General features: G+C 34.5%; 2 protein-coding genes across 6 annotated transcripts in view; both read right to left on the reverse strand.

Annotated features, from left to right (window-relative positions):
* Window positions 1–11: 11 nt before the first annotated feature.
* LOC117121394 (pleckstrin homology domain-containing family M member 1-like) lies at window positions 12–10668 on the reverse strand (the record flags this gene model as incomplete). Of its 3 annotated transcripts, XM_033266597.1 has the most annotated exon segments (15): window positions 12–143; window positions 378–490; window positions 927–1049; window positions 1508–1610; window positions 2666–2758; window positions 3306–3424; window positions 3924–4763; window positions 5161–5289; window positions 6128–6278; window positions 6428–6523; window positions 7498–7576; window positions 8082–8122; window positions 9374–9455; window positions 9726–9934; window positions 10512–10668. In XM_033266597.1, coding segments are annotated over 13 exon segments (2088 nt in total), but the record flags the coding sequence as incomplete, so codon positions are not given.
* A 2080-nt stretch (window positions 10669–12748) lies between these two features.
* The window catches only part of LOC117121372, an 11519-nt gene continuing 1267 nt past the window's right edge, over window positions 12749–23000 (reverse strand). Inside the window, exons 2-11 of one of the 3 annotated variants that reach the window (XM_033266555.1) lie at window positions 21294–21844; window positions 20222–20451; window positions 19479–19677; window positions 19143–19221; window positions 18939–19025; window positions 18271–18434; window positions 17399–17510; window positions 16719–16830; window positions 14717–14857; window positions 12749–14677 (exon numbers count right to left, since the gene is read on the reverse strand). In XM_033266555.1, the coding sequence (XP_033122446.1) occupies window positions 14754–14857; window positions 16719–16830; window positions 17399–17510; window positions 18271–18434; window positions 18939–19025; window positions 19143–19221; window positions 19479–19677; window positions 20222–20451; window positions 21294–21844 (1638 nt within the window). In that variant the 3' untranslated portion in view covers window positions 12749–14677; window positions 14717–14753. Of the gene's footprint in view, window positions 14858–16718; window positions 16831–17398; window positions 17511–18270; window positions 18435–18938; window positions 19026–19142; window positions 19222–19478; window positions 19678–20221; window positions 20452–21293; window positions 21877–23000 lie in introns of all 3 variants that reach the window. The other 2 variants (XM_033266554.1, XM_033266556.1) reach the window with 2 other exon arrangements.

Raw genomic sequence — 23000 nt, forward strand, 5'->3', positions numbered from 1 at the left:
AGTAAACTTACCTGTACAGAGTACAGATGAGCATGGTCTAGCATGTATTCTCTTGGCCACACCCTCTTCTTAAGCTCCTCAGCAGTGGATTCCTTACAGGTGAATAGATAAGCTTTTAGGTATTTCAGCTGTGTTCTTAAAACCTGAAAAAATAAAAATTGGTAGCCTAACGTAGCAGTTAGGAAATTGACTATAACATTTTGTGATTTCGTCCCATAAGACAAGCAAGCTGTAAGTTATTTTGTAGCACATTCAGTGCAGATAAACTTTCTGAAGCAACAAAAAAATAAGAAAAACTTTTCTCCAGTAAGATATTCTCCACAAAGCAACTGCGTAGCATTTTTATTGAAACAAGACTTAAGATTAAATTGATTTACCTTTATGTCTTGCACTTCCGTAATCGCTTCATACAGTCTAGGGTTGCTAAGGCTAATATCAATCAAAGGGTAGCTTTCCATTTGTTGTAAAAACATCTTGGTATAACTTGCAACTGGAAAATAAAGCATATTAAATTGGGAGTGCAGAACTACCCTGTAGATCCCTATCCCAATAAAAAACTTATTTGTTATTATTACTAAGGGTGGGGATTGGGGTGTGCATCCATTGTACAGTTTTCAGATTTTTTCGTAATTTGTCTGATAATAGACAGATATTATATGAACATAATAAGTTTAAATATCAACATTTTTGACCTGACAACTTTATAATTATTGATTTTCTCCAAATGTTAACTTGCGTCTTTGTCTGGTTTCATGGGAACAAGTCACAAATGAGGATGAAAGAAAAACAAAATCATTCACAGAGTCAAAGAGGTGTTTCTTGAGTGGTGTTACGGACACCACTTTATTTGTCAATGCAGTAAAATAGTTTCACAATAGTGAGGCAGCAACAGGAAAAGAATGGCCGCTGTAATTGTCTTTACTGACCTTTGTGCTTATGGAAGTCCCAATTATGTAGGATCCTAGCTGGAATGACAGCTTCATCATCCAAATGGCACTCGTTGCAGTAGTAACAAGCATCATAACTACACACCCTGGCTTTGCCATAAACTGTAATAATAATAATAATATTAATTCATTAGTTAAGATATTAATAAAACTATTATAAAGCAATCATTTACCATTTATTGTACCATTGTAATCTTGCTAACAGACTAACAGACAGCGGTGAATATATAACCTCCTTTTGCGGAGGTAATTACTTTTATACGATCAACACCTCTATAAATATTAACTTTAGTTTTAAAAGCCATCATACATGCATGGTTTTACAAGTACTTTATCAAAGGCAAATATATAGAGACCCAGAACAGCCCTTCAAACCAATTAAAAATCAATATAAAAGAGCAAAAAACCTGTCTGTTTTAATGGGGGTTTCACCACATTGGACCCTCAGCTGGCTGTTCCATACTACCAAGGCCCTTAGCAGTGTGGCAACATACATCATTAGCCTGGAAAAAAATTATCCAAGCTGCAACACTTATAATGAAAATGTTTGTTTAACATACTTATTCCAATGGGTCTTGAGCAGCCCTTGCACTGATAATTTTGGTTGTCAAGACCCTTCTCACGAGCAATTTGTGTAACAATTGCTAAGAGTTGCTGAACTTTCTAAAATAAAAGAAATAATAAGATTGACTAAATAATTAACATATTACTTAATACTGTACAATAATTAAATATTTTGCTTTATATACAATGCAATGTAATAATATTATCACTCTATAAACCATAATTAGGGTAGAGGAGTCAAGCAAAAAGGAAGTCAACAGAGTGCAGTAGTAACACCTCTGGTTCAAAACTTAACAATTCTGGTCTTTGTTTGACACCTCATCTTTGAAATTGGTAATTAAGCCATTGGTCAAACATACTTAATATCTTGGTACACAAGAAAGCAATAAGTACACTGACTGAATGTGTGTGTGGGTGGGTGTGTGTGTGTATACTGGAAAATTCTGTTATTGCCATGTTCATATCATGTTCATAGATAAGTAGCCATGTTCTTGTCTAATAAAAGACAGGAAAAAGAGAGTGACATATGTTTTGAGCTTTTGCTAAAATGTCTGCTAAGTGCGTGAAAGGGGATAATTGGGAACTTTTGATTGCATGACATGGTGGGACGTCAAACATTATGATGTCACCAAAGAGTCATCTGCGAATGCGCGAAACAGCAAGTTCTACTCATCGCATGGATTCTATGGCGCAATTTGAACAAATCTACATAGCGCAAAGAACGCGGGACGGTCATGCATGAGTGAATCCGTTCTAGTGTTGCATCCTCGTGCAAAATGAAAGCTCTCTATTGTGCCACTCAGTGACACAATCCCCTAATGGCAACCCTTGGTCCGGGTACCTAAATATAAAAATGGAAATCACAGGCAAGATCGACTAATCATCTTAGTTATATCAATGACTTAGAGTATGACACTCATACTAAAACTGTATGTAATAAATTTAGTTGAGTAAGTTTAATATAAAATTAAAAGGAAAATATAACTAATGAACCATGCAGTGTATCTATTTATAAAAATAGTGTAATTAAAATGGTTGAAATTAATGCCAAACACACACACATGACTAAAAACATGAGGTAAACATAAAGAACATCACTGACACAAAAACAACATTACAAACATAAACACAAATACTGAACATGTTATGCTTACAGAGTCAGAAAAAAACATGGCAGATGAAGGGATAGATGATATGATGTCATAATCAGCCAAAATGTCATCATTTCTTTCTAAATCATGGCTAGTCTGAATCAAATAGAAGAGATATATGATGACAATATATATGATTATATTATGCAAATTATATACAGTATCAGCTAAAATGAATATTAACTTAGCATATATGCATTATCATTTACAATATTATATCATGCAAATTAGCTAAAAACATTTTAATTAGATCCATTGTCATATAAAACATTATATCATGCAAATTATAAATTTAAACAAAAAAGTACTTGTACTCTTTTGCAAGATATGTCATAGATAATTATCACATCTAAAACTCACTATTATTGATAAAAATTTACTGTAAATAAATTTTTATAAAAAGTTTACTTAATGATTAATACAAGAAAAACATCTAATTACCACTCATGTCTACTTATTAACAATAGTGAAATGCCCCTATATATTTCCTTCTATATATCCTTACAACCAACATATAAGGCAAGAAAAATATGGATAATAATATCTATAAAGCGCACATTATCCATTGCAGTAGTGCACAAGGCGGTGAGTACATAAGCTAGAGAAGCTACCCATCAAAATAACAAAAGGGACACAAACTTACTTTTTCTTTCCCTGGTGATGCAATTTTGCCCACTAATTTCTCAATATCGGCTGTCGAGGGATGAGATGGACTGTTAGAGTTCACGGAATACGAGTTAAAAAGCGATGTGTAGCTTTCTCCTATAAATAGTGGATAAAAGTTACAGTAATGTCACATACTTTTTTAATGAATATTTTTCACATTATAAGCCATCGTATATTTTTAACTGTGAAGAAGTAATTAGCGCTAAATTCCACCATGAAAAGCAACATTCGGTGGTGCTTTGTGACGCTGTGCACTTTACTTGTGACCTTGAGGAAGGCACTTTATGTACATTGCTTCAGTTTACCCAGCTGTATCAGTAAATTGCTGGAAGCAACCTGAGATGGACCAGTGTCCCACCCAGGGAAACCATCCCACTCTTATCTTATACTTGAAACTAGGGATTAAAGCTCCAGCCCACTATGAGCCCCGTGGCTCAGCAAGGCTTTACTTTACTTACCTTCTTTTTACATATTTTATTGTGATAACATTTCATAAAATTAACTTGTATTGTTGGGTTTTTCGGATTGATATTCAATATAATGCTGTACATTTGAAACTACAAGCAGATTCAATTCATTTTAACAATCATCTCACCATTCTCTACTTTTGTTGACTTTGATGTGGAAGGGTTATCAAACTGAGATGACCATCCCCCTCTCGCTCCTAAACTGTTTCCAAAAATCTCTTCTTTACTGTAGGTTTCTTCCTCCGAATTTGAACTCCTTTTATAGGGGTCACTGGAATCTTCTATTTCTTCCAAAGGGGAAATGTCTACATCTTCCTGGTATAAGTCCTCTTCCGGAAACTGCTGATACTCGAAAACATTTACTGATTTATCAGACTTAACTGAATCAAAAGCACCTTTACAATTATTGGACTCTTCTTTCAAATATGTTTTCAATGTCTCATCTGGATTGGGTACCATAAACTCATCATCTTCTGCTTGAACTTTCTTATCTTCTCTGTCCATCACTGAATCGCACACCTCTCCAGACTGATCATCATCAACAACATCAGCATCATCTCTAGCACCAGATGGTCCATTAACATTTTCTGAACAGTGTTCACTTGCTCTAATTTCAATATGATCATTATCAGCTTCAAAATTTCCATCAACCACAGTATTAGAGGAATAGGATTGTTCAATTAAATTCTCTTCCTCCCCCTCCTGACTGCTCAGTCCAATGTACTTTTCTTGGTTTGAGTCTACTGATGAGCTTCCTTCAGATGGTGTATGCAACAATCCACTACTCATTTCACATTCACGAAAACTTGAGTGATCATTCATTGATTCGTTGGGCTTTTCCATTGTCTGTGGAGGGATACTTTTTGTTTCTGTTTTATGCGCACTACTGCTTTTTCTTGGCTTATTTCTCGGTGGGCGACTCTTTTGTCCAAAATTTTCTTCAGATCCATCTGAGCTCCTTTGTGACACTAAGGGAAGAAAAAAATTACTACAGTTAAACTTGCCTAAGTCAATCTTATTTTACATGCCAAGTTGTGTTTTCCATTAATTATTGATCTGTAAATCAAGTTCTACTCTTATAGAAATTTTATCAATCATGGAGTCTAACAAACTAAGGTAAATGAAAATGTGTATTCAACAACACAACTTGCTTACGAAAACTTTTAAAGTCATCTTTCAAATTGTATTGTTAGCTTGTATGTTTACTTCTCCATTTGGAAGCCATCTTTTGACACAATTGAACAAATAAAATGAAAAATATTGGGCAGTGTGACAGCAATGTTAATAGATAAATGACTCTAGGGAGCGCTATGTAACACTAAAGACTGGATTTACTGTACATAATACTAGTAACTGAAAACCTACATGTTGGGCTGTTTGTCTGTGGTTTCTCTATCGGTGGTTGCCATCTTCCGGTGAGCATTTTGGGTGATGAGCCCCACATATTTAGTACAGATGAGTTGAAAGAAAGCTGGAAGTAAAAATTGCTAAGGCCTGGTGGAAAAAAAAAAAAAACTATTATCTATTATAAATTCATTTCTTTTTAAACTTGGCTACCTGTTCGGAAACCTAATGAGTAAATGTACGTATATAAGACAAGTCGTTAATTAATTATGAGGAACCAGGGTCCCTATAGCAATGGTGGCTCCAGAAATTTGCCAACAATGGGCCCACCTGTCTGACAGGGGATCTGAACTAAGGGGCCACCTCCACCCTTGGGCAGGGTTCTGGAATAAAATTCGTGGTGGGGTTCATGGGGAGAGATTGCATGGTCTACAATTATACTTTTAGACTACAATATTTGAGCGAGCCAAATGGTTGAGCGATTAAGGCAGGGGCACCGGGATCATAGCCAACAATATCGGCACAGGTTCCCGGCCGGCTTGCTCATATAGTTCTGGTGGTGCAACAAGTCTTCTCGGATAAGGACTATAAACCGTAGGCCCAGTGTACACAATTGCTCATGTGCACTTTAAAGAACCCAGTACATCTTTCGAGATGAGTAGGGGTTTACCCCGGTGTACTGGTTCACTCGGCCCCTGCCATGGACAGATAAAAATGCGCCAGTTTACTGGCTGCAGTGGACATGAAGTGACCCTCGGGGGAGCAGAAAGTTATTGAAAAGTGCAACATCTAGTCCCAAGCGCATAGAAACCTCGTTTATCTGCGCTAAATAAATCCATCTATTATTATTATAATATTAGGGATTGGCAATTACAATAGCTGTGTCTGGATCAGCAATTGACACCCATCTGACCCCTCTGGCATGCTTCTGCCTTGGAGTATAATTAAGTGTGATAAAGCCTCTTTGATAAGAGTTACATTAATGTACCTTGTGCACACTTTCTCATAATCTCTGGGTGCTCCACATCGCGGATATAAGCTGTTTTTTTGTAGAACTGTTTCATTGCTTTGCCATCCCGTAACATGGCATCCATGTAGCTTTCAAACAGGCAATCATTCAATGCAAGTCGAATCCAAGCCTACAATCGTCAAAATAAAAAGAAACCACACCAAATTCAAAGGTATTCACAGTACATTAAGCATGTCTATTGGCAGTATGACTTAAACTTCCACATTATTCAAACAATTTAGAATGTATATTGAAACAAAAGAGTTAAAAATCACCTACCCTGCATCTTCCAATATCTGTTGTAATCTGTGATAGACCCTCTATCTGTTTGTATACATCTCGGTGAGTAAACTTAACCAGTAACGGCCAGAAAGCCTTGAGATGAGAAGTTAAAGAGCAGTAATACAGTTATGAAAAGAAAAATGAAAATAAAGTGTAATATCCAATTAACTGTAGCATCAAATTAAGGGATTAACAAATAAAGGACAACAAATAAATTAAGTGGTAGTGTTACTGAAAAGCCCTTTATTTTCATGCTCCCTTAATTTTCGCAATAAAACAGCCATCGCGAAATTAAAGGTGAGCGAAAATGCAAAATTGTGAATGATAGTTTGTGTTCAAAATCAAAGCTATATCTACAACTGATATTCCCTCAATAAAGATTTTGTAGAAACATTCTTGCTTCATTTTTGTGTATTATTTTTCAACCATTCAATCACATTTCAAATCACATTTTAAAAGTTAAATACAGTATAATATTATGACTATTGTTAGATTCTTATTCTGAAAATATTAACCTATTTTGGCTAGGCATCACACTTATATCATATAAAGAGGGAAATGCACATTAATTTCTGGTGTGTCAGTTCGGTGGAGCATGCAATACAAAATAGTGCACAGTTACTATCACTACTTTCTAGGGCAATCCTCTGATAGAGTAAACAATAACAGGAAAGTCATTTGTTTCTTTTTAAATGTGTACAATTTGAGGGTAGATAGTTGTTAATACTGTATAACTAAAAACTCTTGGTAAACATTTTGGTAAACTTTGTTAGGCCTACATTTGTTGCAAGATTTCTAACGTTTCAATTTGAAAAACCTTGGTCAAGCTTCCACAAGACTATTGCAACTTAAATACAAAAGGCATAAATAATGTTTACATTTCTGCATCACGTTAAAAAATGACTGGAAATCGTGAAATCACAAACATAAAAGGCTGCGAAATATTTAAAATTGTAAAATCGCGAAAAATAACGAGCTGCAAAAATAAAGGGCTTTACTTACAGTATCTATACCAACTCAAATTATAAATTTTAATTAGTGAGTTATTTTAAAGTAAACTTATTTACCTTTAGTTCAATTGACTCCTTAAGTTCATGAAGAAATATTGCTTCTAGTACATTACATATGCGGTTAGCTGTATCGCCACTGTGTATAAAAACAAGGATAGAACACATTACAATATGTTTTGTCATTTGATCATTCAAAATATCACACATTTTCATTTTTTTGTGGTGAATCTTCTATCGTTGTAGTAGTATGTTTTTATTCCTGAATAATCAACACATTAAAATGAGCTTGTTGATGGAAAGAACAGTTAAGTTGAGCAAGAAGTACTTTGTTGAAAGAATACAATATAAAAATTAGGTGCCAGTTGGTTTAATTTCTTAACCCTTAATTTTTGCATTTTTTTTTTTTTTTAATGTATTCTTTTATCTGGTCAGCCCTGTCTACTGGGAATTCAACTTCAAAACTTGAACATTTAGCATTTTATTAACTTAATAAAACTTGTATATATTGTAATGGAAAATAAAGAGATTAAAAAGAACCTGATATTCATTAGTTTTAGAATTGGTCATGGAGGGACAAAAATTAGTAAGATAGGGAACATATTAATATAATTATTAAAACTTAACAATACTTTTGCATTTACCTTCTTATTGCACTGTCAGTACCAATGTGATCTTTTTGAAGCTGTGAAAAAGATAGGTTTAAATTTTAATAACTAAATGATAATCCATAAAAATAATTACTTATCATTATGATAAAATAATTTTAACTGTGGATGCGGTTTGGGTTTGTTTTTCCAACCTCAACGTTATGGTTTCAATCCTTGACTGTGCACTGTGTCTTGTAGCAAGGCACATTATCTGCATTGCTTCTCTCCACCCAGGAGCATAAATGTGGGTACAGTATGGGTGCCTGCTAGTGCACCAATATGACAGCAAGCATGTCAACCCAATTATATGACTAAAATTTACTATCAAAAGTACAATTAAAAACAGAAATGGGGACTTAAAAGAGTAGGTATAATGCAAATAAGAAATATTATATGATGCATTAGATATTAATAGTAATTATCTTGGCTATATTTAGTTTCTATGGTCTTTATCAGTCCCAATACAGTATTGGGTCTTACATTGTATTTTTTAAATTGATTACAAAATTATATAGAAAATTATGAGAAAAATTACTCTACAAAAAAGTATGTAGAAAACTGACTATTCAATTTAATAATTATACAATTCAATGACAAATGATTTCAGCACAATCATGGATATCAACCTATATAAAAATGTGGGATTCAGGTTTCTGGGCCAAAATGATTTTTTATGCATGAAACATATCACCAGAGCAGGTCATATGGCCATATTGTTTTGGATTTCAAACAACTTTCAAAACAACTTTCAAACAACTTCAAAAGTATTAACAATTGACAAAAAAAACAAAAAAAAAACCAATTGTTTGTCACTTAGTTGTCATAAAAATAACATCAAAAAGTCAACAAAAATATTGTTATTATAAACAAAAATAACAATACCAATATACAATAATCTACAATTCTTTTTTTTTTGCTATGTTCAAAGTAGGTACAAGAAACAACAAATTAAATAAGCTACAGCTGCCATCTACTGTGCAGGGGTCACAAATTGGAAGAATTCATTTTCATGAGATCTGATTAATGGGCTTAAAATCTTAACATGTTTATTTTTATTTTCCTGCACATGGTGATACCTATCAACACAGACTTCCGTGAGACAATTGATAATAGTAGTAGTAAAAACATGCAAATATTATGAATTTGCGAGAGACGGGTTATTTTTTTTGGGAGATCCTTGCTTGGTGGCGGGTGTGCAGGAGGCCGTCCCAATTTCCGGGAGACTTTTGGAAGACTTAGGACCCCTGCTTGTATAATTTATAAATTTTCATAATTTTGAATAATACCTTTTTAGTAGCTGCAGCAATCTCCTCACTTAATAGCTGTTTGATATTAGAAACTGAAACTGAAGCCATGATTCAAACGGCTCTAGAAAGAAAAGACAAATACTTATTAAAGATTAAATAAAAATAATTAGGTAATTCATAAACCGAAAGGTCCACTGATTAATCTCAGATAAGAAAGTATTATACATACTCCAAGTATTGAAATACACGCCATCGTGTTGGGATTCAATATTTCGACATTAATTATGTCATCATCAGGAAATATTGAATCCCAACACGATGGCGTGTATTTCAATACTTGGAGTATGTATTATACTTTCTTAGGTAATTCATAAAATATACATATCCTTACTCAGGCCTGGGAAAAAATGTTTGTGCCTCCGACCATGAAAATTGTCTTGATATAATTCCTCCAGCATCAAATGGTGTCTGTACACTATATAACCCAACAGTTTATTTCTATTTTTATTTTTCCCCAAAAAAATTCCTCTAGGACATTCCTGATGCCTCTGACCACCGATTGTGTGGTCGCACACTTTTTCCAGCCTTGCCTTACTTTTCCTTAACAAAAATGAAAGAAATACTTTAAGTTGTTTCGCCCTGTCCTAAATAGTCCTAAACAACTATTTATGACTGAAAATGTCTTTTTCAACAAATATTGGCAAAGACTACATATACAAGTCCAAGGCCTTTCTATTAACATTAACAGCACAGGTTTTTTACATAACAAAATCATGTGGTATATCCGCCTGCCCACTCAGTGACAATGTACTATAAGAAGAAATCAATTTAATTAATTAAGCCACCCCACCCCCTGATCCAGTTACTGTATTAGGCCTAGCCATTATTTGAAACTTCTAATGTAAATACATCTCATAGAGTTTAGACTACAGGCATGGCCTATTGCCTATGCTAGGGAGGAGGAGCTCTTTCTTCGCTCTGTTGGCCTTCTTTTTGCCCGAGCTGGCTAAACCTACTACTCTAGGCCTACGTAGCAGCATAGGCCTAGAGCATAGCCTAGCCCTGACCGTCACCGTGACCTAGGCTAGGCTAGGCCTGTGTAGTAGGTAGGGGAAAAGATATTGCTGTAGCCTAGGCCTAGCTAGGCCTACAGACAGCTTAACAGTCAGAAGCCTACCTTAAAAAGTTTGATAACGAATCATTTAAAATGCGTTTACACCCATAGGTTGTTATTTACGTTTATGTTACATCAAATGTAAATTCAGTACACGTGACAAGATACCAATCATGCGTAACGAAACGTAAGCTGGTTGAAAAAAACGAATCGAAAACATCAAAATTGTTTTTTTATTTACCGCCCTCTATGGTTGAGAGTAATTACAAAGATATATCGCAGTGGATAACCAGGTATCACGCCCCTCGAAAAGATATTTTTGCGTCCCCTATCCCCCCCCCTGTCTCTTATACACATCTAGATGTGTATAAGAGACAGATTTTGAAATTTCCAACTATCATTATAGCCAAACCTAAATTTATTTAAATTCTAATTAGTCAATAGAATTTTATATAGTCTAGTTAAAAACAGCCGATGGCACGGATACTTAAGTATCTGTGGTAATGTTACTTTCGCTAAATCTCGCCGATGACGTCATTATAAATTAAATATTCTATGTACCTTATGTTAACAATCATCTTCATGCTTGTGAAATAAAAATGCTCTAGTACGTTTCAACTAATGTTTTATGGGTGCTTCCTATCTCCATAGTACGGTTTGATCGTAAATTAGACGGCAGATATATTTGTTATAATTTAGGTGTTGCAGGCTAATACAAGCCAAAAAGGGGATGGAAAGGAAAGACAAGATCTTGATTGGCTTTAAAAGTAAATGTAAAGAGACTAGATTAGAGTGATTGCTTCAAGTTCTTTTCTAATTGGTTTTTTTTTTTGGGGTTTTTTTTTTGTTTTTTTGTTGTTTTTTTGTTGTTGTTTTTTTTTTTTTGGTTTTTTGGTTGTTTTTTTTTTCATGGTTCGAAGACATCTCACACGAACTAATCCGTAGATAATAAATAAAATAAGTCATTATTATTTTTATGAATGATAGTTTGCACAAAATATATAAGCGGGCCTATGATTACGAGGTTAATTGAAACACTTTTTATGATAAATATTTAGAAAACGTAGCGTGGAAATAAATGTTGTAGGCCTAATTGTAATCCTTAAAATCAATTAAATACGACTTGGCAAGAACGCCGCAGCTTCGAGGGGCGGGCTTCTCCCCCTGGGCCCCCAAACAAAGACTTTCTTTTTTTTGCAATTCGTCCCCCACCACTTCAAACCATGGATCAACGCCCACTATTATGTAACGGGAAAAAAAAACTTACCACGTTCGATTCAAGATAATAAGAACGCATTGTGAGACCAATATGTGAGTAAGATTTTGATCCCGAAGGTGTCTCATCTCCTAGGGATTCTATTGTACTAGATAATCGTAGATATGTTCTGCAGTATCCGATACACTGTTCATGTGGCTTTGACAGTATAGTGGGCCTACTGTAGGCCGCAACCCTAAAATATCTTGATCACAACAGAGATTTGTTATAGTGACTACTCGATCACACATAAATAATATGAAAAAACCCCAGAAATCTTAGTATTCATTATTGTGATTTCTATTTAATTTTGTTGAGCGAATCATTACGGATGATCCTACGAGTTAAATTTGCTCGCTCTATAGGGAAAGCTTGTTTAATTAATAGTGCACAAAACTCCGAAATCGGAGGATTGGTTAAAAGTTTGAAAACACCGATTTCGTAGTTTTTGCGTACAGGTACGTACAACCTCCGAAATCGGAGGGTTGAGTAAAAGTTTTGCTCTCTCTATATAGAGTTTGTTTAATTAATAGTACTCATAAATTCCGAAATCGGATGGTTGATTAAAAGCTGGAAAGCTCCGATATCATAATTATTCGCGTATATTACGCAAAACCTCCGAAATCGGAGTTTTGGCGGCGGGTGCAAACACACCAAAAATGGAGTAACTGCATACATTATCCTACCGTAATTTCTAACAGATGCAAGATATTGGATCCAAAACTAAATCGACACTAACATTCTTCACTGTCATTTGTGTGGTCCGTAACTTTGTTGTAGACTTCAACAAAAATTAGAGGGTTATGAATTCACCCTGAATGCTGTACTCCGAGGCTGTACCACGTTTTGGCCGACGAGGGGTGGTTAAGAAACAGAGCGGCCTTTGGTCGAGAATATTAAGCATAGTGCCCTCTAGACTGTAGAGCGTTAATTTTTTTTGCATGGTGCCATGGCAAGTAGTTAAAAATGTAAATGCGTATGTATGAGAAGAAGGAAATGACAAAGCCTTCGTAAATTATGCTTCATTAAAGACTAAGTACACGACTTACTCTTTCTTTCTTTCTTTTTATTATTCAAGAATCACAATACACATTAGACATATGCTGAATATGGAATAGCCTATCACATGGAATGTTTTTAGACATAGAAAATTTTATATAAATATAGAAAATAGAATACTTTACAAAGATGTTCATTCATTATTTTCATAGCAATTATAAACAATAAAAAAATATAAATATAAAAATAAATATAAGATATGATGAAAAGGACTACCAACTAACATTAAGCATTTTACAGGCAAGGTTATAATAAATAAAGTTGAAAAAATATTAAATACTTAATTAAGTTATCAGCTATAAGTATTACTTTGAGAAGTGGAAGATATAATTTCTCACCAATTAATGGATATTCATATAATACCACTATACTCTTTACAAATATTGGTTGATTTCTAATAGTGGAATGTAAATCTTGAAAATCACAAAATGTTTTAAAAACTATATCTTATTGATAATTTACTGTATGTGGTTTTTTTCTAATCTTTTAATGAGAAAATCTGTTTAATTTTATTTTTTATATTTTTCTCTATTTTTTTGGTGGCAAAATAATTTTAATTGCATTAAATAGTTAGTAATCTAAAGAAACCATTAAGAAAGATAATAGTTTTGATAAGCAAGATATCTAAGATATTTTAACAATTGACACAAAATAGATAACTACTTAACCACATAACAATATAACAAAAAACAATATAATTATGTATATTAATATTTTAACTATATACAAAACACAACCAAGAAATAAAAAAGAAATAATGGGAAAATTCTAGGCAAGAACTGCAAAAATAATATCAATATATAAAAATGCCAAATATTAGTATAAATACTTTAACATTTAAAGAAATATTGGTACAAATTTAAAATACAAAAAAATAATATTAATAATAACAGCAGAAGCAATAACAACAACAATAATAAAATGTTAACATGTATATTATTATGATCTCTGTGAGATCATAGTATTACACTGGCATAGGCTGGGGGTAGGGGGAGGTGGACAGACCTCCCATGGCAGCAAAATTCCACTAAGCGGGTTGAAATACTAAAAATGACCATTAAGTTATCATTGGAATAGAAATATAGTTCCGCTTTCTCAATTTTCTCAATGCAGTAATCAGTTGCATTGAAATATGAACCTGCCAAGTATCCACCTACATGTATACTTTAGGGTGGAGAGATACAAACGTAATTTACCAAATTACATAATAGATTACATAAAAAAAGTTTTCTTTTGATACACTGCAACATATATAAACAGTTAAAGATAAGTCATTACACACTGCATTGATAAACAAATAAACTATTACGCCAAAAAAATAACCAAGATCAACTAAGCACACAAATTTATGGATTAATGGCAATTAAATACCATATATACTTGTGTGTAAAACTAGGCTTAAAATAGTATATTACGATTGAAAAACAGGAGGCGTCTTATATGCACAACATACAAAGTTTAGATTTTTAAAATCATGATCGTCTTGTGTGCGGATCGCCGTAACACACAATTTTACTACTGCAATTAAGCTACTAAATGTTAGTATAAATGAACACAATTTTAAATACGGGGAGATTTTTGATAAACATTTAAAAACTATATAAAATGGTATTATTTGGATGATAAGCCTTGCATTTACTGTAGCTCTGTTTTTAGCCAGCTAAATGCAGTATGAAGACCATAAAAAGCAGGAAAAAAGTATGAATTCCGACCATGAAATGGGGTTGTTTTATACGCCCGACATACAAAAATCGTCCAAAAATCTTCACAAAACTTGGGAGTCGTCTTATACGCAGGTCGTCTATACGCGAGTATAAGGTAATTAACATGTGTAGAAAAATTAATTTATTTCTATTATTAACTGTGCTTGTATAGTGCCATACTGTTAGAGCCTCTTTCCATAATATTATATTATATAGTAATATTATATAGTAATATTATATAGTAATATTATATAGTAATATATGCATCAAAAGAGTGTTTTCATTCATTTATAATTCATCTCGTTGAGGACTCTCATTTGGTGTAAAATTTTGATCTATCTCATTACTGAGCTCGGTTTCAAAGTCAAAATCTACATCATCCACCACTACACCTAGAAAAAATAAAATAATGCAAGTTAAAGCCAAAATCAGCCACAATTTATATTCAAAAATACTTTGAAAAAGATACTATACAATAATATTTAAAAAAAATTAAGGGGACCCTTCCATTATATACAGGTCAGCTGATATTTAGGGTCGTCTTAAATGAAAAGTTTCGACCTCTAAAGAGGAAGAATTTTTCTTTTTAGTCTTGAAAACCAAAATCCTGGTGTCACCAGATTTGAACCCATGAAGCTGGCCTGCATCCCCAGATTCTTAGCAAAATAAACTATAAGCCACAATATACAATGGGGTATCTAGGAGTCTTAAAATGAGGTGGGGGGCTGATAGGGGAGTGAAGGTGAAGTTGGAGGGAGCGCTGGCTCGCAAAATAAGGTGATAGGAGGTTATTTATATCTACTTATTATTTATTTGCTTCGGTCGTTTTCAATAGGGAGAGCTGTTTTAATACGGGGGGGGGGGGGGGGGGGGGGAGAGATGCACCACCCACACCTTCCCTACGTACGCCACTGACAATACTGTATTTTAAAAGTTTTTATCAATTAAGACAGATTTACACACGACAGCAAACAAAAACATTCTATTACACAGTGTAATCAAATTAGACTGTGCACAACATAAGTGTTTGATCTACATTCTTTGTAAAAGATGACTGGAGTCAATAATTGGTCACAATATTTTTTAGTCCACGACAGTTTTTAGAAACAGAATATAATTATATGCTGAGTGAAGTCAACCTTTGCAGCATAGTTGTGTCACATTTGATTGTTTCTGCCACTGTCGTCTTTTGCTGTCTCCCTAGTACAATTATGTATGTACTAAAGCTAGTAGAATTCTTGGTTTTGTTATCAGGTGTAGCAAAAATATGTCTTGGGAAGCAATGCTTAACCTGTATAAAGCACTTGTATTGCCTATTGTAACTTACTGCTGTGCAATGTGGTCACCTGGTGATAAACATAACACTAAAAAAATTGAGAGTCTACAAAGAAGAGCTACTAGTATTATTATGTTTAGAAAAGAAGGTAATTGGGAAACATCCTATCACTATAGGCAAAAATCTTTAAACATTCTTACTATAGAAGATACTTTTAAATTACAAAAATTAACTTTAGGCTATAAAATTATCAACGGCTTTTGCCCATCTTCCTCTGATCAATATGTTAATTTTAGTGAAAGGTGTAAGGGTAGACTGATCCATTGGAATGCAAAAGGTAATATCTTTCTAAATTCTGCATTTGTTGCATTTCCAAGACTATGGGAAGAAATTCCTGTGGATATTCAACAATCAACATCAATTGGTTTCAGATCAGCCCTTACAAAACACTTCCTTTCAATGTATTAGTTGATTGTTTATGGATCAATAATATCCTCTTTTTTGTTGCTTTTTGTTTTTCCCTCCTTTACATTTTCTTTGTTTATTTCTGTTGTTTGTTACTGTTTTTGCAGTTGATTGGTTGAAGGTAATTTTTGTTGTTGTCGTTGTTGTTGTTAATTTGATGTTTTTTATTTGAGCTGTTAATTTGTAGTTAAGATGTTGGATAAGAGTGCAAGTTTTTCTTGTTCGGGTTTATGTCCATTTTCTTTCCTGGCAATACTGTAACATGTCTTTTTGATGCCAAATAAATATTATTATTATAGGGCTTTAGCATATATTTGAAATATTTTGTTGTATTCAAATGCATATGCTTTTATGTGGTGTGGCTATGTGGAATTCTAATACAAGAGTGTATACTTCATATGTTAATAAATAAAATATTGAAAAGAAAAATAGAATCATGTGTAAAATGTACTTGTAATCCACGTAAAATTTACACCTTTAATTCACAATTTCCACTTGGTTGAAAAAATTACCTGAGTCGAACACACTTATGCGGGAATACAGTTGAAGAACTTGTCCTATGTTGGCATGTATTTCTTGTACAGTTAAAATTCTGTCCGAGTTGATATCAAGTATATTAAATATCTACAAAAAAGATGAATGGAAAAAAACTTTGAATGATAACAAAAAACACATGATATATACCATATAAGAAGCAAGTAAACAAAAGCACTACTTTAGATACTAGTTGAGCTGACTCAAGCTGAGTGGCCGAATGGTAAGGCGGGGGCGCTGTTAACTACAGCCTTAACATCGGCGCTGGTTGTACCCGCTCCTCATCCAGGTTTCGGTTGGTAGAACCAACGACTTAAGATGGAGGTCCAGTGTACATACAGTATCTAGGTCATGTGCACTTTAAAGAACCCATTGCATCTTTTGGAAGAGTAATGGGTTACAATGATGCTATGGTTAATTTCAGCGCCTGTTGTTGTGGAATAACATGACTCTACAAATTATGGGTTTTTCTCCTACCTTTTACCTTTAATCTTTGTTTAAAGCATAAGTTATAACTACATATTATTATAATAGGCTACTAGTATGGCTGGTCTCACCATATTGGTGAAGGAAGTTTGGATCAACACTGTCCATTCAAGTTCTGAACCTCATGGTTGGAAGTTCGACCAGTATACAAAATTGGCTCATGTGAACTTACATTTTCAGCAACTATGCTTGTTCCACCTATTCTTTGATATTCATCTGAAAACTTTTCAAAGCTTGTTAAACGACTGTCTTCATTTCCATCTGCAAAAGCCATCAAAAAAGATCTAAACAAGAAAAAGTAATGAAATTAGTTTTTTAATTTCTGACATTTAATAATATGATTGGACGTATGGAAATGAATGTAGGAATTATTTTCTGACTGGGGTACTAGCCATTACTTTTACAGTGGTACTTATAACTATTGTTATCATAATTATGATGAAACACTACGCGGAGTTGAGAGGGAAAGACTTTTGAAGGAATGGTGATCATTGAATGAAGCAGAGACACAACTAAATGGAGAGCACATCTCCAGTGGTCCTATGGTCCAGCAATTTGCGGGACTCTCCGCAAATTTACGATATTTTCATGTTTTTACTATATTTAATGTCATTTGTCTCCCGAAAGTCAGTGCTGATAGGTATGACCATGTGCAGCAAGAGTAAATTAGAAAAACAGAGCTCCCGGAAGAGGCTACTTCCAAGTTAGAACCCCTGCATCTTGCAGCCTTAATATACACTTGTCCCGAAGAAGATAGGTGGGTTTAAGGTAAGATTATGATCATTATCATTATTCTTAACATAACCATTATCATTCCTATTACTGTACAGTTTTGTTAGATGTGATAGCAAAGTTTAATATCTAATATTTTATATATATAAACTTATGTTCTTTTTTCATATACAATTGTCCCTTCTCATATTATGCATTACTGACTTTGCTACTGAAATCATTGTCAGGAGTTAGGCATATGTGGTGTAGTAAATTAAATACTGCCATAGCATCAGGTTTTAGCCAATAACATAAAAAATAAGGTAAGCTTACTCAATTTTCTTCATTGAAAAAGTATAATACTCCATCTCCTCCGTGTTTGCTGGATCCATACTTGTTAAAACTGAAACCTCCTTCAGCTGATCTAAGGTGATACCTTTGACCTCATCACAAGTGACAAAGCCCTTTTGGTCAGTATCACCAAGAATCCTTAAATACTGTTAATGACAAAAATGATAATGATAACACAATGGTTATTATTACACAAATTCCTAATTCTCATGGGTCCCAAGTCTCCTGTGAGATATTTGCATTTTTTGCTACTGTGTCATCAATTTTCTCCCAGAAGACAGTGTGAATGGGTATCACCACACACACAGCAAGATACAATTTGGATGTGTTGAGATAGCTCACTTAAAGCTTGTTTTCCACTAGGTGAATTTATTCATGCGAATCGAAAGCCTAGGTTCATGCGCATGCACATTCACATTTCTATCACTGCAGCAAAATCAGTACTTTGAACTGTTTCTACTTTTTGCGAAGCAAAAAAATGTACAACCCTTCAGAGCTCAGAAAGAGAACTGACCCTTTTGATTCATGCGAATAAATTAAAACAGTGGAAAACAGGCTTAGTCCGACCTCCACAAAAGTGGTTTCTTCCAACTTGGATGTTATTGTCTAATTTTGAAACATGCATAAGACAATCAAACTGAATACCATACCTCTTTACTAATGTCAGTCACATATTCTTGATACGAGTCCGCGCCGTCTTTGAAAACTAAATTCCGAACATCTTCTGATTCGAAATCCTATAGAAAGAAGTAAGTGAGTGGTTAGTTATAACAGCAGTTTTAATGCCCTCTCACAAAGTTGCAGACTTGTATAACTGTCATAACTGTCACTGTAAAAATTGCCTTAGACTGTACCTCCATCAGATCTTCGTATATGTCATCCACCGTGATACGATGCTGCAAACTTTGGAGGCACATTTCTTGGATTGTTTCACTGCAAAAAAAAAAATAACAACATATTTATTATAATTCATTTGACAACCAATCTCAAGGAAGTAATTTAGTTACTACTGAAGTTTTATTCAATAATATATCTATGTATATATATTTTGCACTCCCATCATGAAACAGAACAAACTAGATTTATGATAAAAACACATAAAACATACAGTTATTGTTGTTGCAAAAAAGCATTGAGGGTTTTTCAAAATGTGCTGTTTAAGAGTGATGTTATTATAATTTTCTACATACTTTAATGCAAATGGATTAGCATTTCCCATACTTTGGACACCAAAGCCATCGTATGACCAAACTGTGCCGACTTCAGTCAGGGGCATAAAATCAAGTTTGGTAGTGTCACAGTTGAGTGGTTCAAACTTTTCAATGCGACCAAAAAGAAGCGAAACGGCAATGTTCTTGGCTCCTCCTGATGTTACTCGATGCCAGTAGCCTGCAGAAATTTAAGATGGCATGAGGATTGTAATCATTAAATGATATATTGATAATGAAACGATTATAAGGATGATCAGAATTGTAGTATGCTGGTAGACTATAACTTTAACACCTTTTTAAACCAAATGTGAAAATTTAAATTCTTGTCGCATAAGAAATAAATAAAGGTAAAGGTAGGAGAATAAACCATAACTTGCAGCGTGATTGTGCTGAATTGCGTATGGGCGTGGTCTGTGAGGTGCTTATAGTAGCTACATTTTCCCATCATTCCACAATGCGATGGCTAAAATGAACCATAGCATCAGAGTAACCCCCTACACTTCTGAATGATGCAATGGGTTCTTTAAAGTGCACACGAGCCAGATGTATACACTGTATTTCCTTTTTTATGTCCATATTCGAGAAGACTTGGTTCTACCAACCGAACCCAGGTCGAGAAGCTGGAACCAGCGCTGATGTTATGGCTATAGTTAGCGGCGTCCCTGCCTTACCGCTTGGAAACTTGACTCGTCCTAATAATATCAAAAAGACTTTCTAGTCACCTCTTGGAAGAAAAAGACAATCACCAGCCTTGACATGAACAAACTTCCATGGAACATTGACAAACTGAGGATGCTTGAGCAGATCAACTCTGTCCGGGTCTAGAACCGAGAATCCACCATATCCCTCAAAGACCTCCTTGGCTATTGGGATGTTCTGCTCATCTCTTGGATGAATCATTATCCAATCTTTAGTGCCATTATATAAACAGTTAATTGCATCATCAGCATCTCTGTGAAAAGCAAATAAGTAATTGTAAACTATGCATGTACATAGTACTAATCTATTCATTTAGTTGTAGACTCTGTAACCATTTGATTTAAAGAAGTACTACCCACAAACAGTAAAGTATATTCTTTTTGTGGGGGGAGAGTAGATTACAACTTACTGTAAAATTTGCACAAAAAATTATTTGAAGAAACGGTGCAGTAGTATTTTTAGACATAGAACGTAAGTGGAAACTGGCCCATATTTTCAAAATTTGTGTATTGATTTTTACACCTAAATAATTTTTTCACAGGAAAATATAGTGGAACCTCTCCTTTTCAGTCTAAAGGTTAAAGGTTATTCATTTATATTGCGCAAAATACGAGTCTAGCAATCATGCACATTGGAGGTGGTGTACCATAGGCAACCCACCATCGATCCGAAATTATCAAACTTTACAATAATTCAATATTAAGTCAACATTTATGAAGTAATAATGAAAGTTAATAGGCAGCTTTCGATTTGGACGACGCGGCGTTCTACGACGGGCAGTGGAGCGTGAAACCGTACTGCACATGCGAATACATGCGGAAGTCGTTCGTTGTGTGGATTTGACAACGGGCTTTAAGCAATTTGGCGTTGTGTTGACTACGGCAACGTGAGTTTTATAAATACGCGCTTGCTAGGGCGCCTGCATAATTGATCACGCGATACGAGAGAGCGTGTCGTCCTGTAAATCGAAACAGCTTTGATGTTGAGACGTAAGTGCATAGTACGACGTTCATGATTGACTGAATTCCCCGTCGCAGCTCCCCGCATCGCCCATTTCGAAAGCTCGCTTCTGATTGGCAGACAGTGCAACTTTACCTATGCAGTAGACTCTTTGTTCCCCCTGAACTAAACCACAAATTAGCTTCCGTAATGCTTTCACGAAAAGTACCACAAAGGAGGCACGGTGGCACTGCAACATCTTTTCCCATCGGGTCTGGGAGTTGCGACACAATATAAATATCATCCGCTCTGTATCTACCAATAAAATTCTTTATACTCTCCTGCCCAATACCAAATACGCCAACTGGTGTGTCATATTTTTCAAATTTTGATTCAACTTTTACTTTGAATCGTCCATAATTCTCAAGCAAGTAATGATCTGTCCAGAGTTTAAGCCCAGGAGAATGGTTTGCAGCACCTCGGAACAAAACTGGTTCTCCTTTCTTGACATATTTTTCCCAGAATTTAAGCGGGTGTGGCACAGTAGTCAAGATTTCAATATGGCCATCTGAATCCCGATGGTTACCAATCGGTTCCATGTGTCCTTTGGGGGCGTGACTTGTCTCAATGGTGACCACAACCATTGACGTTAGAAGTATTAATAATGTAGAGAACAGGTTGTGGTTAGACATCTTAGTTCCTATAACAGTAGCAGTAGCCATATTAATGATGGTTCAGCCTGTAAAAAAAAAAGGTGAAACATTTGTTTTGTGAATCCTCGGTTAATAATTGCAGAGAATGTCTGAGGCTCGGGCTAGTAATGACGCTTTGTAGAATCAATAGGTCAACTGATGTCATACCGTATAAAGTATTCCATTTGCACTAAAAATACATTATTTTTATTTTTTTTATTAAACTTTATTTAACGAGGGTGCCACTAACAGCAATGCTGACCCAGCCCTCTAGGCCAATGTTATATTCTTTTTTTAATTTGTAGTAGGCCTATAGCAAATAAGCCTACCTAGCCTAGGCCCTCCTAGTAGTAGTAGTAGCCGGTCCTACTAAATACCACACGGAACCACTCGCGACCACACGGGACCACTCGCGACCACACGGGTGCAAAAATGATAAAAATATTACCACACGAGAGTAGAAAACTACTTAATAATCAATAGAAACCAACTTTTAGTACGGTAATTATCCAAAATATGGTAAAAATGATTTTTTTTTTAAATATGTTTTTCCGCTGTGCTTCGGAAGGTAATGCGGTGACATTGAGGTTCTGTAACGCATTCACGTCTCCAGAAACGCGTTCAACCTTGACCTCTACAACATTCACTACGTACAGTACGTTACATTTCATCCTGCGTGTATGTCTATTGTATGTATAGGCCTATTATTCTACAATAACTGTATATATTACTGTATCTGCTTTGTATTTTTTATACTTATGTGTTTTTGACTCTTATTATTTTAATTTTTTTTTTGTATTGATCCTGTAGTTATGTTATGTTTTAGCCCAGAGACAAATCTAGTTAACTTCTTATGAATAATGTTTTTAAAGATGGTATTTTGAGATGTTTTTCTATGAAAATAAATAAATAAATGGCAGTAGTACCGCTTTTTGTGTTTCAATGTTAGTAATGGATATAAATGGTAGATAAATAAGAGCACAACACATCATTTTAGAAAAAAATTACAAAGGTTAAAATTAGTGACATTAATACGTTTATTACTAAACGAATATCTCGGTCGTCCCTGCAATAAACCTTCTTTAAACACTTTATTAGCATAAACAATAAGGGCTAGGCTATACTTTATAAAATATAAAATAACAAATGGTTTATATACCGTAGCTGTACA

Source organism: Anneissia japonica, unplaced genomic scaffold (genome assembly GCF_011630105.1).
Source record: "Anneissia japonica isolate Jap-2015-1 unplaced genomic scaffold, ASM1163010v1 scaffold21_len1647178_cov195, whole genome shotgun sequence".
Lineage (NCBI taxonomy): Eukaryota > Metazoa > Echinodermata > Crinoidea > Comatulida > Comatulidae > Anneissia > Anneissia japonica.